The sequence below is a fragment of the Rattus rattus genome, chromosome 17, assembly GCF_011064425.1.
Source record: "Rattus rattus isolate New Zealand chromosome 17, Rrattus_CSIRO_v1, whole genome shotgun sequence".
NCBI classification, from domain to species: Eukaryota; Metazoa; Chordata; class Mammalia; order Rodentia; family Muridae; genus Rattus; species Rattus rattus.
Window position 1 is genome coordinate 26,439,090 of NC_046170.1, and position 13,304 is coordinate 26,452,393.

Below are 13,304 nucleotides of genomic sequence, written 5' to 3' on the forward strand. Positions count from 1 at the left end.
GTGCCCACATGGAGGCTAACAACTGTAACTCCAGTCCCAGGACATACATGCAGGCAAAGCATTCACTCACATAAAATTAAGTAAATTAATTTTTAAAAAGATTTATTCTTGGATTAGCTGTATTATCGGTCATTATGACATTTCGTCCACAGGGTCAGAGTTTAGTCACACCCTTTCCTGGATTACTATGGAGACTGTGAACTGCAGTCCCTGGCAGGGTCCCTGACAAACAATGAGCTCAGTGACTCACACAGTCATTAGCTAAGGATGAGGAAAGACATTCATCCCTGCAGTCTTGACTAAAGGCATGGACAACCATGTCCAGCCTAAAGATAAAAATAAATCTTAAAATACCAAAAACCCCTGAGTTCTCATAGCATGGTTCCATCATCATCAAAGACTGACAGGAAGGTGTGTCCCCGAACCCCAGTTAATGGCACTGGTAAAGAAAACATCAGTTTTGCTCATAGGCCATTCATTCATAGGTGATGATCCCCTGACAATGGATTTTTTATCATTGCAAACTTTCATTTATAGTGTCTGATCTAAAGGTAGAACACACTTGAAATAAGAAAAAAAAAATCACTTGATGTGGCCACCAAGGTTACTTCTAGAGCCAGGGGTAAGGCTGTCCCTGGGTGACCTCCAGGGCATTTGCACTCTGAAATTTGCAAGATGCGTGCTTCCCTGTTGTGTGTGTCAGCAGCCAGTGGCCGGGCAGCATTTGGGGTGAAGCGGAACCTGACAGTCTTTCCTTCTTTTCCTCCTCGCATAGCTTGCTAGCGTCGTGTTGTGAGATGACAAGCTCATTCATTCATACCTGCTTTGTCTGCCAGGTCACTCTGCCAAGAGATCTTGTTATGGGCTCTGGTGAAGCTGGAAAGGAAGAAGGCAATTGCCAGCCTGAGAGGATTTTCAGGGTTGGACAAAGCTGTGCCCGCCCTCCATCCTCAGTGTCAGTTTAGAGCTGCTACGCACGGTGGCATTGTGATTACTGTCAAAGAGGCCCTTAGGTGAGCTTACTCCCCACCCTCGCTTGTCACGCCTGATAGAATGTTATAGATGACACTGTTCTGTGAGTCAGCCACTAAGGGGCGCTGACGGAAAGGAAACCAGAAACAGGCAGCCAAGGCGCTTGCTATTTATAATCTTTAAAGAAAGCAGAGCCTTAAATGATCCTCTGGGTGTCATTCCCAGATGCCAGCTAATAGTAGGTGTGGTTTACTGGAGCCTCACGGCTCTGCACCACTGCAAGCCCAGTCACCGCTCAGTGTTTGCCAGGGAGTGAGAGCAAAGGGCAGCACATGTTCGTCCTTAACACCAGAGCGGTCCAGTCTGTTTCCGACTCAGAGCAGTGTGGATTTGTATGCATTTGTTTTGTCTGTGTCTATACATTGCATGCAATGCCTGATGGAGCAGAGGTATCCAGTCCCCTGGAACTCGAGTTACCGATGGTTATGAGCCACTGTGTGGATGTTAGGAATCGAACCCAGATCCTCTGTTCCCTCCCCAGAACATTCTTAAGGGAAATTGTCTGATCATCGTCCTTGGTAATTTTGTAATGAGGTTTGTTTCTCATAAGAATGGATTAGAAAGTATTTAATAAATAGATTTTAGTAGAGTGGAAATTTATTTCTCTAATGTTTCACAAGTATTTTATTTTATTATTTTTTTTTCTTGTGCTGAGATTAAACCTGGGGCCACATGCATACTAGGCAACTTAGCTGTGATCCCAGCTCCACAAGTCTATTTTACGTAGCTTCTACTTTCTGATGATTTGTGGAGGATGCTATTTTCTCAGAACATAAGCTTTTGTTGACTTTCCTCATGGAGGATGTCACTGGTCCACTTGCTCCCTTCGGTCACATTCAGAGTTGCTGTTTGTTGAAGTGCTTAAATTTAACTTTATGTTCATGATTAATTTGGTGAAAATTTAAAATGTAAATGAATATAATAGACTTGACAAAATAGAAAAATATGTATTAAAGTAGAATTATCAGAACAAATGGAAGCTTCCTGAGAACTGTTAAATTTTAGCAGGTCTGTTACTGTGCCCATTAACTATAAGATTTTAAAATTATTTGGCAAGTTTAATTCATACACATCTATATGAAAACCCACAGTTCTCATTGAAATTATTTTACTTTCTGATGAGAATATAGTTAGTAACTAGTGATTAAATGAATCTCCATCTACTGCCAGAAGCAACCACTCCTTAAAGTCTGGGGTGTCTTCTCAGGTTAGGGATGTAGTCCTTTTGATGTTATATACTCATCCAAAAAAAATGTTACCTGAACACCTGGGTTTTAAAAAAACACAGGGTTCATAGTCACGTAAAGCAGTCAGAGTTTCCAAAAAATTGAAAGCTATGTGTGTTATCATTTGCTCCAAAGGCCTTGTTAGTTCCCTAAGGGTGCAGTGGGGTGGGGCGTAGCGGGGCAGGGTGGAGGGGTGGGGTGGGGCAGGCAGTGGATCTGTTTCACCACTTTCCTTTCACTCTCATTAACCCAGCAGAAATTTCCAGTAAGAAGTTGTTTAAAAGAAATGTTAAGCCAGAGTGGCACACAATCCCAGCATTTGGGAGGCAGAGGCAGGCAGATCTCTGTGAGTTCAAAGCTAGCCTGACCTTAGTATCGAGCTCCATGCCAGCCTGGGCTTTGTAATGAGATTGTTTCAAAAGAAAGAGACAAAGCAAACACCCAGCTCTATATGAGCACTTAGATATGATTTTTGGAAGCAGATCTTTTTAAACTTTTTTATCATTGCTGCTTGTTTGCTGTGTAACTGAGGCTGGTCTAGGAGTTACTGTATAGTCCAGGCTAGCTTCAAACTTGAAGCAATCATCCTTCATCATCCTAAGTGTGTGATACGGGGATGGACCACCACACCCAGCATCAGTAATCAGCGTTTTTTAGATACACCTGACTGTTTTTAAATTTTTTTCAAAGAATCACATTTAAAGCCACTTCCTTCACAAATCTTTTCCTAGCTGAGAATAATCAATCATACAGACTACAGTGAGAATAATCAATCATACAGACTACATCGATTTAGCTTCTAATAATAAACACCTTGCGTTCTTCAGCCTAGAGGTAAAGGAGAGTGTCTTCCAGGTCTATCTGAAGATGCCTGTCTGGGAGTACTTTACTTTAGAATGGTACTCCGAGGTCTCAGCTTCGGCGATGGCGCAGCAGGTAGAGGTGCTTGTGCTTAGGCCCCGACCTGAGTTGGATTCCTGGATCCCACCAGGTGTCAGGAGAGGCCTGATTCCTGAGAATTGTCCTCCGACATCCACATGCAACTTTGTGCCAACACATATGTGCCCCTGTAGCCATACACACAGCATAAAATAAACCTTTTAAAAGTGAGAATTACTGAGATTCTAGGAAAACCGCTGCTTGTTGACACTGACGGGTGGTCCTGCCCTGTGTTGTAGTGATGATGAAGATGAGGCCCTGTACCAGAAGGTGTCTTCAGAGCAGAGCCAGATGGAGCATCTTGGGGACTTGCTGTTGCACTGCCAGCCGTGTGGCTTGGCAGGAGATTTCTTCATCTTTTGTTTGAAGGTAGGAGCCCACAGTTACACCACTTCATTCTGGGGTAGCTCTAATAGAGCCTGTCTTTTTCAGTGTTCCTAATTTTAGGTCCTAAAATTTAGCTTCCAGTTTAGGACACATGAACAGAAGACCAAGAGGAGTTGATCCAGCTGCCCATGGGCTGTGGAGTGGACAGGAGAGGGAACATCAGTGGAGCCAGCGCTGGCACATCTGCATCGAAATGCAGGCATGAGCATGCTGCCTTGCTGGTCCATGAAGGAGTTAATCTTTGCTCCGTGTTGACAGTCAGATCTCTTTTGAAGTTAATAGCAGGTTCTGCAGCCTCGGAGTAATCCCTTATCCTTTAGGACTGTTGTACTGTCAGGTATTTGGAAGGGAAACTCAGCCATTCCGCCTCCCTCATTTCGCTCTGTAACCACTTAAAACCTTTTCCGGTTCCTTGCCGAGTGCTGGTTGCTGTGCTTCCTAGTCTCCAGGAGTAACTTGTACCCATAACGTTAGCTCTGCCTGGTGTCGGCTGCTTTCCACTCTCTCAAGTCTGTCCTGAGAGAGTGTCTGGAGTTTAAGCATGGGTGGTAGCTGGGAACATGAAGCCGATGTTTCTAGAACTTGAAGTAGGGGGCATTTCTTTTGATGCTTTCTCATCTCCATGTCCAGGCCCATCTCCATGTCAGCCACACTCATGTCTAAGGAGGCATGAGCCCACTTGTATGCTTTGTTTCCAGCTACTTTTTGGGTAGGAGCACTGGCTGCTTTCGTAGAGGACCTAAGTTCAGTTCCCAGCACCCACATGGTGGCTCACAACCTTCTGTAACTCCAGTTCCAGGGGATTCAGTTTCTCCTTTGATCATCTCTCTCTCTCTCTCTCTCTCTCTCTCTCTCTCTCTCTCACACACACACACACACACACACACACACACACACACACACACACACACACACACACACACACCACCACAGTGTCCATATATACACGTGGGCACAACACTCATACACATAAAATAAAAATAAATGAATTTGTTTTTAAAGGTTCAAATCAGCCAAGCATAGTGACACATGCCTGTAATAGCAGCACTCTGGAAGCTGAGGCAGGAAAACAGTTTTGAATTTCAGGCCAGCACAGGTTATATAAGGAGACTGTTTCCAAAACAAAATTCTACCACTACTCAATCAGAGGGCTTTATTCTAAATCCCAGTTTGTTTGTTTTTTGAAGGGTCTCATGTGGCCTCAAGCTGTCTAGCCAGTGATGGCCTTGAATTTCTGAGTGCTAGGATTACAGGCCTTCATCATACAGTTCTGGTGATGGAACCTAGGAGTACACACACGCTAGGCAGGTCCTCTACCAGCTAAGCTGTGTCCAGTCAACCCAAACCCCATAAACTGGGTCTTGACTCCAGAGGAGGTCACATAGTAAATGTGGGGGTCACAGAATATTTGTGAACACTAAAAGATTTCTGAACATAAAATAGCCAAAACATAATTCATCACCAGATGAGGAATGAGCTCAGGGTGTTTCTGAGAGCTTTTGCACTACGCAGCCTCACTGAGGCCTTTGCACAGCACAGGCTGTCATGCCACTCAGCGCAACAAGCAAGCCTGAGTGAGATATTTCCACTAAGATTTGAGGTCATTGTAGGTTGTAAATCACAGCACCTTTGCTTTGATAGAAACAATGGTTTAGCAGTGGAAAAATAAGTTCATCATTCTTCAGCAGGTAAATAATAAATTAGTATGTTTTTTAATTTTATCGCAATAGGATTTTTGATTTTAAAAATTGTTGGTTGAGGGGTGGGAGAGAGGCTCAGGTTAGGAGCATTTGCCACTCTTCCAGAGGCCTTTAGTTATGTTCTCAGCTTCCACGTCAGGCCTTGCCACTGCCTTGAGCACCACAGGATCCTGCATCCTCTTCTGTACTCTCCTGAACGTTAACCCCCCCCCCCAAACACACGCACACACACACACACAGAGACACACAGACACAGACACACACAGACACACACACACACACAGAGACACACACACACACACACACACACACAGAGACACAGACACAGACACACACAGACACACACACACACACAGACACACACACACAGACACACACACACAGAGACACACACACACAGAGACACACATAGATACACACAGACACACACACACAGACACACACAGACACACACAGACACAGACACATGCATAATGATAAATATATTAAAATTTTCTGATTGGGCTGCTGAATTTGGCCTTTCGTAAAAAAATTATTAAACGATTTTTGGCCTTGGATTAGGACAGAATTTTGAATAAGTTCTGAAATGGTTCTTGACTGATTTCCCCTATTTTTGTATTATAAGGGAAGCTGAATTTTTAGCATTGATGATAAAAAAAATCAAAAGATGGATCTGCTCTAATAAACACTGAAGATGCTGTGCATTCTGCAGCATCAAACATTCAGGCTTGGATTTTTAATGTAAAATTAGTCAAGCACTCCATCTTATTAGTATGCAAATTTGTTCATCTTTAATAGATGGTAAAAATATATGTATGCCAAAGAATGTTTTAAAGTTAATTTCTTTATCATTTATTGCCACTATATGCTTGACCTATTTTATGTACATCCATACATGGGGTTGTATTAAAATTTCTCATGGAAAAGATTGTGAGTTGAAATGTTTAGGAAACCCCACTTGAAACCAGGGAACCTTCATCTTGGCAAAATTGACCTTTGGTTTAGATAAGTGTGCTCTTCCGTGTGGTGTCTTGTTCTCTGTAGGATATTTAGCACCATCTGTGACCTCTACCCACTAAATGCCTTTGTTAACCCACAATCGTGACAACCCAAAATGTCCTGCAGACATTTCAAAATGTCCCCTGGGGAGGCAAATTACCCAGGCGCAGTGGAATACCATCTCTCTCAGCTGTCAGCTACCTTAGAAAAGCAGTAATTGTTAGGGAACTTAAGGTTTTCCTTTTCTATGAGAATTCACAATGGAGAAGCTTACCAACCCACAGTAATGAAGTCTCTGTTAATAGAGATTTCTTTCTGACTTATCTTAATGGAAAGGCTTCCAATGTATCTAAAAGGACTTTGACTAAGTTATATCTCTGAGGGCTCAGTTCATGGAAGGCTAGTGACAGAATTGTTAGTGTTATAAAAAGTCAAACAAGTCCTTTTTTATACTTACTATTTGTGTGTGTGATTATGTACATAGTGGAGGACTTTGTGTGCACTGTGAATGTGTGGAATTCAGAGGGCAATTTCCATGAATTGGATTTTTCCCTCAAACATTGTTTGTGCGCTCTCTCTCGCTCTCTCTCGCTCTCTCTCTCTCTCTCTCTCTCTCTCTCTCTCTCTCTCTCTCTCTCTCCTTCCCTCTCCCTGTCTCTGTCTCTCTCTGTCTGTCTCTGTGAACGTTCATGTACTTGGTATCACTATGTGCATATTTCTCTACAGCTGGTTTTTCTTTCATTTTCTTCCAGTACTAGACAAGAAGCAAAATCCCTGTATAGCCCTAGTTCTTTTTACTTTTCAGTTTTGAGGCAGGTCTCACTGAGTCATCCAGGGTGGTCCTAAGTGCTCTCTGTAGCCTCAGTTACATCCTCTTGCCCCAGCCTCCTGAGGAGCTGAGCCTTCCGTAGTATGTAGTCAATACAGACCACTTCCTCAAACATAAACTCCCTACGTCTGCCATGTCCTCAGTGCCGCTGCCTCTCTTCACTCCTCCTCTCACCCCTGCTTTAGGAGTTGTCTCATCTGCTGGAGGAAAACGAAGCAGAGTTCACTCCCAAGCTCCCCTGCTCTACAAGCCTCCTGGAATTAGAGCAACACCAGACTCTGCTTATAGAAGACCAGGAGCGGAAGCTGTTGGTCTTACAGTTGCTGGCCGTTCTGTGTGAGAAAATGTCAGAGCAGATATTCACACACATCACCCAGGTTAGTAGCTGTCTCACTCTGGATCCAGCCTGCTGTTATTTTGGTTTCTTTACATTTTTTTTTTCCAAAAAAATAAATGTTGCTTAACTGGGCATGGTGGTGCATACCTTTAATCACAGTTCTTGGAGGCAGAGGTAGGCAAATCTCTGTGAGCCAGAGGCCAGCCTCATCTATAGAGTGAATTCCAGTCAGGGCTATAAACTGAGACCCTGTCTCAAAAACAGTAGTTTACAGTGCAGTTTGACAGCATCCTTTCCATTTTCCTTGGAATTCTGGTAAACATGAGGGCTCTTACTTAAGTTTACCAGCTAAATCTGAGGCTTTCATACTACTCCATGTGCTCACCACGATCATGATATGAACCTCACCTAGGAAAACTTCAAGAACCTGAACCTCTTTACATATTTTTTATGATCGAGTGATACTCAACTTTGAGTACAAATTAACTCACCTAGCATTTAAAAAATATACCACTACCTACTTGACTATATTTGAGAGGCTTCGGTTTAGTATGCCAGAGTAGAGCTGGAAAGTCTTTTTTTTTTAAAGTTGCACATGGGTCAGATGTCAGGCTCAGAAGGTGAGAGCACTTGCTGTTCAAACCTGAGAACTAATGTTTGGATATTCAGTGACCACCTAAACAGCTGGGTGTGACCGCACATGTGCCTGTAACCCCAGCTCTGGGTAGGTCACACACAAAGGATCTGCTGCAGCTTGCTAACCCACCAGCATAGTGACAGGCTTAGTGAGAGACTCTGGCCAAATAGATAGGGTAGACCTGTCTATGGCCCTTCATACACATAGGCACATGTGTGCATATGTCACATACACACACACACACACACACACACACACACACACACACACACACACATATATATATATATATATATATATATCTCCACAAGTTGAGAACAGTTGGAATTCAAATTTGAAAAAAAGTGTTACCCTGAGCATGGTTGTACACTCTTTTAGTCCCAGCACTGAGGAGACAGAGGCAGGAAGATCTCTGAGTTCAAGGTCAGCCTGGTCTACAGAGCAAGTTCCAGGACAGCCAGAGCTACACAAAGAAACTTTGTCTCAAAAAATTGAACAAACAAACAGCCAGCCAGCCAAACAAACAAACAAACAAACAAAAAGCAAAAAATGTGAAGTGGAAACTCCTGGTTTCTTTGGAAAGTCAATTATGTCAGATGATGTTTTGGTGGGGCATGTGTGAAAGGATGTTTTGCTGAAGCAGACACAGGAAAGGACTCGTGATGTTTAGAAAGAATATAAATACGACTCCACAGACAATGGGGAGCTCAAGAATTGGTTTGCTTTGCTTCACCTCCCTAGTCTTTGCTGACAACATTCATGTTTTGGTTGCCTTGTTGAGCTTTACTTGTGGTGACTTCATAGAGAGAAACTCACCAAAGAACTTGTCTGGAGGTTCCTGTGGCTTCTTGCCACTTCCGTGGACTTGGGCAGATTGGCAAGCCACAGAGTTTCTTCTGGATTGAGCTGCCTTTGCTGATTGTGTGTTGTGTTTGCCAAGAGGACTGGACTTCAGCTGTTGGTGTGTGTGTGGTGTTTGCTAGTGGACAGAACTGAGAACGAAGATTGGAATCCACCCAAGAACTATTTCTAAAGCGGCTCACTTCCCCCTGTCCTAATAACCTTTCTTTCTACTACCTCTGGTAGGTGGTAGGCTAGAGGGAAAGTTGAACCCTTATTAAAGTTGGCTGTAAAAAAATATATGCCTACAAAACTGTGCTAACAAGACCACTTTAAATTTCATGCATTCTCCGATTCATAGTTTATCTCCATAGCATCCTGTGTAGTTTTAAGATATTCTAAAAACAATGCTTTCAGAGTAGAGTTGCTGTGCGGGTCAGTCTATGAAGTGTATTGACTGAGAAATAATTTTTACTACCTTCTTAAAGAGTAGGAGATAAAAGTAATAACACACAGGCAATGCAGGGACCATATTTTACCACTTACCTAGAATTAGTTGTGCCTGGCTGGTGAAGAGTCATTTGTAAGCTGGTATGATTGTCACACTTAAATCTGATCCTCCATGTCTTTGTATGGTTGTCATTGTCATCTGCAGTCCTTGTTGCTAAGCAGCATGTCACTAGGAGCTCCTGCTGAGAATGCTAGCTGCTGCCTGTCAGCTCTGACTTAGCTTGCCTGTTTAATGGGAATCATGTTCCTGGTTTCTGTCCAAGCCCCTTACTCCTTCAGTTCACTGACCTCATGTTGCTCGGCAGGGCGATTCGTTTTATATGGTTCCTGACAACTTCCTCATCCAGGCTTGTTTCTGTGTCAGGGTGCTGGGTGGCAGGGAAGTGTTTTAAAACTGGTAGAGCTTGTGCCTCTGCACTGATCTCCCTCACTCCTAATTGAGGAACCCTGGGGTTAGGCCAGTACAAAAGATGCACTAACCTATTGTGTTGCCCTTCACACAGGTTATTCAAAATGCACCAGAACAAAAGAACCACCAGATTACAAATGTGCTTTGTAATCTCACGGCTAGTGATGATATCGACATACTATTTTGAAACACATTCACACATTCGCATGCATGCACATGCACATATACACAAAGAAAATAACTTATATGTCATTTGGTTGATATTATCAGCAATTAAGATTTTTAGTATAAGGAAAACTGTATGGAAACCAAAGAAATAGCATAAAATTTGTATACTCTTGAATTTCAGTTGGAAATATTAGTGTGAATGAATGATTAATGTTTTTCTCTAAAAACAATGGGTATTTCCTAGTGTGGTCCTCTGTCAGAGCCAGGAACAATGACAGTCAGCAGCAATTAAGTGCCCTAGCTCCAGAGTGGAGTCTATAAAAACCGTTTCTACTCAGAATGCTCAGTGCTCTCTGGGACTAAGGTTGACTTGAGGTCTGGGGTGGAGGTTGCACATTGTAAGCGTCAAGGCAGCTTGATATGCCCGGGCACAAGGAAGCCATCTGGATTTAATGGGGTCATGGCAGTAGCTGTCAGGAGCCACCTTGAAGGGACTCTTGTTGCAACACATAGCACAACTGCAGCATTCAGAGGAATAATGGCTACAGTAGACACATCAAAGACAGAAACGAGTTTTTAAACCTCTCAGGATTCGTTAGAGATTGTCAGGGCATCTGGTCGATATTTTGTAAATTGATAATCAAAGGGAATGAAGAAAGCCTTTGTCTTGCCTTTCCTGTAATGATTAAATCCTATCTTAATCAGATAAGCAATGGAGAATTTTCCGTAGGAGAATCACAGGCTAGTGATGTTAGTTGGTAGAATGCTTGCCTTCTGGGACAGTCACAGCCAAAACCATTCAGAAGGAACTAGAAAACTATATTTCTCCAATCTCTAATGAAGTCATGGATATAGGGAATGATCACCATTGCCTGCCAAATGGTTTGAAGGGCTGTGGATAGAACATTCTATGTTCCCAGTGAAATTGATATATTCCAGGCTGACCTGGAACTTGCTATATAGATAAGGCTGGCCTAGAACTCACAGAGATCCTCCTGCCTCCCTCCATCCCCCAATTGCTGGGATTACATTTGTGCACCACCATACTTGACTTTTTCTTTTGTGAGTGTGTAGCGTGTATTAATTGAAGATATTAATGAGGAATATTTGTTGAAAGAATTTTCTAGTGAATACCTTGTATCTACCTCCTATGTAGATATTGCCATCATAATTTTATTATACTCCATCATATCTTTCATGATTTCATTCCTCTGCATCTTATTTCTCGGTACATTGCAGGGTTAGTGCAGACAGCAGTGTACACTGTGCCAAATATTTTGGACAGATTGGTCTTCTGTCACCATTGATGGCTAAGCAGGTTGTCATAGGTCCCCACATGTGTGCAGTAAGAAGTGTAAAGAAGAAGACCTTAGCACAGAACCTTGAACCTGAATCTAATTAAGGAAAGGCAGACGCTAGAGTGCTAGGTTAAGCAAAGGTCGAAGGAAACAATTGGCCAGGTCCAAAATGTGAAAATCTTTAGTGCATGTTTCTGTTTCTTCATCAAATAAATGGAATTTAAAAAAAAAAAAAAAAAAAAGAGCCAAGCTGGGCATGGTAGTACACGCCTTTGATCCCAGCAATGGAGAGGCAGAGGTAGGCTGATCTCTGTGAATTCAAGGCCAGCCTGGTTTACATAGTGAGTTCTGGGACAGCCAGGGCTACATAGTGAGACTCTGTCTCAAAAAAGCCTGGATGGATGATGGATGGATGGATGGATGGATGGATGGATGGATGGATGGATGGGTGGATGGATGAATGACTAAGTAAGGGAACCAATACTAGATTCAGATAAACATCTGGGGAACTGGAGAGACGGCTCCATCTCTATGCAAGCATGAGGACCTGAGTCTGGATTCCCCAATACCTGTGTAAGAAACTGGGCTTGGGGGGTTGGGGATTTAGCTTAGTGGTAGAGTGCTTGCCTAGCGCAAGGCCCTGGGTTGGGTCCCCAAAACCGGAAAAAAAAAAAAAAAAAAAAAAAAGAAGCTGGGCTTGGCAGAGTTCATCTGTGACCCCATTGTTTATGGGGTCAGGGGAGGGTGGTGGACACAAGCAGATTTCTGGCTCTTACGAGCCAGCCAGTCTGCCCACTGGTGAGTGTTATGTTCAGTGAGATACCCTATCTTATAAAGTCAAAAGCTATAGAGGGAAATGCCTGAAGTCTCTCTTGCCCTTAACCTATGTGAACATAAACACATACACACATACATTTAAAAATTTATAGGCAAATTGTGTCTAGGTATAGTGACACACACTTTTAACTCAGGAGGTGCAGCAGGCTATGCCTGAGTTTAAGGACATCGACCCAAAGAGAAAGGAATTATATGAGATATTTCTTGTAACACTTGCGGACCAGACATTAGGTGATATTAAATAATTCTTTTTAAGTTTTTTGAGACAGGGTTTCTCTGTGTAGCCCTGCCTGTCCTGAACTCACTCTGTAGACCAGGCCTGGCCTCGAACTCAGAAATTCTTCTGCCTCTGTCTCCTGAGTGCTGGGATTAAAGGTCTGTACCACCACTGCTCAGCCTAAAAAATATTTTTAAAAGAAAGAAAGCAAAGAATGTCATATGGCAATCCTTTCATTCTGAGGTGTGTCAGATGGTGATCACTTCTGGAGGCAGGTGGTAAGTAGGCAACTGTGGAGAACCGGGTTAAAGGATGACCAATAGCCAGGGAAGGTGGGAAGAGTGTTCCAAAGAGAGGGACTGTACTCATGTGTATCAGGACTAGCAAGGAGCCCAGTGCCAGTGCAGGGTAAACAAGGTTCCTACTCTGCCCTTTCAGAAACTACACCCTTTGTACACTGCTGAGTTCCGTCACTGTAATCAGCAAGTAGAAATGATGTTCTTCCTGGTGTTTTTCTTTTTTAGATTGTGTGTGTGTGTGTGTGTGTGTGTGTGTGTGTGTGTGTGTGTGTGTGTGTGTGTGTGTGTGTGACTCATTACAGAAACAGAACACAGAGGTGCCCAATATAAAGACAAGGTATTGGGCTGTTCTGGAAAACATAGGTGGGCATCAGTGGGAAGCTGTGTGTGCTTGTACAGGTGAGATAGGCAAGGAGACAGGGACAGGTGGAGGCTACAGAGCCATAGCTGGTCAGCACCCTGAGAAACTGGGAGACTGGGCGTCGGGTGAACCTCATCCGAGCTGCTCAAATATCTTTTTTTTTTTTTCTTTTCTTTTTTTTTCGGAGCTGGGGACCGAACCCAGGGCCTTGCGCTTGCTAGGCAAGCACTCTACCACTGAGCTAAAAATCCCCAACCCCCCTCAAATATCTTTAAAAGG

At 43.2% G+C, this 13,304-nt stretch overlaps 1 protein-coding gene across 1 annotated transcript in view; it reads left to right on the plus strand.

The window, feature by feature from the left end:
* The window catches only part of Tango6 (transport and golgi organization 6 homolog), a 180,310-nt gene that overhangs the window by 38,610 nt on the left and 128,396 nt on the right, over window positions 1-13,304 (plus strand). Inside the window, exons 9-11 of the mRNA XM_032887797.1 lie at window positions 837-1,013; window positions 3,437-3,566; window positions 7,298-7,489. Of these exons, the coding sequence (XP_032743688.1) occupies window positions 837-1,013; window positions 3,437-3,566; window positions 7,298-7,489 (499 nt within the window). The remainder of the gene's footprint in view (window positions 1-836; window positions 1,014-3,436; window positions 3,567-7,297; window positions 7,490-13,304) is intronic.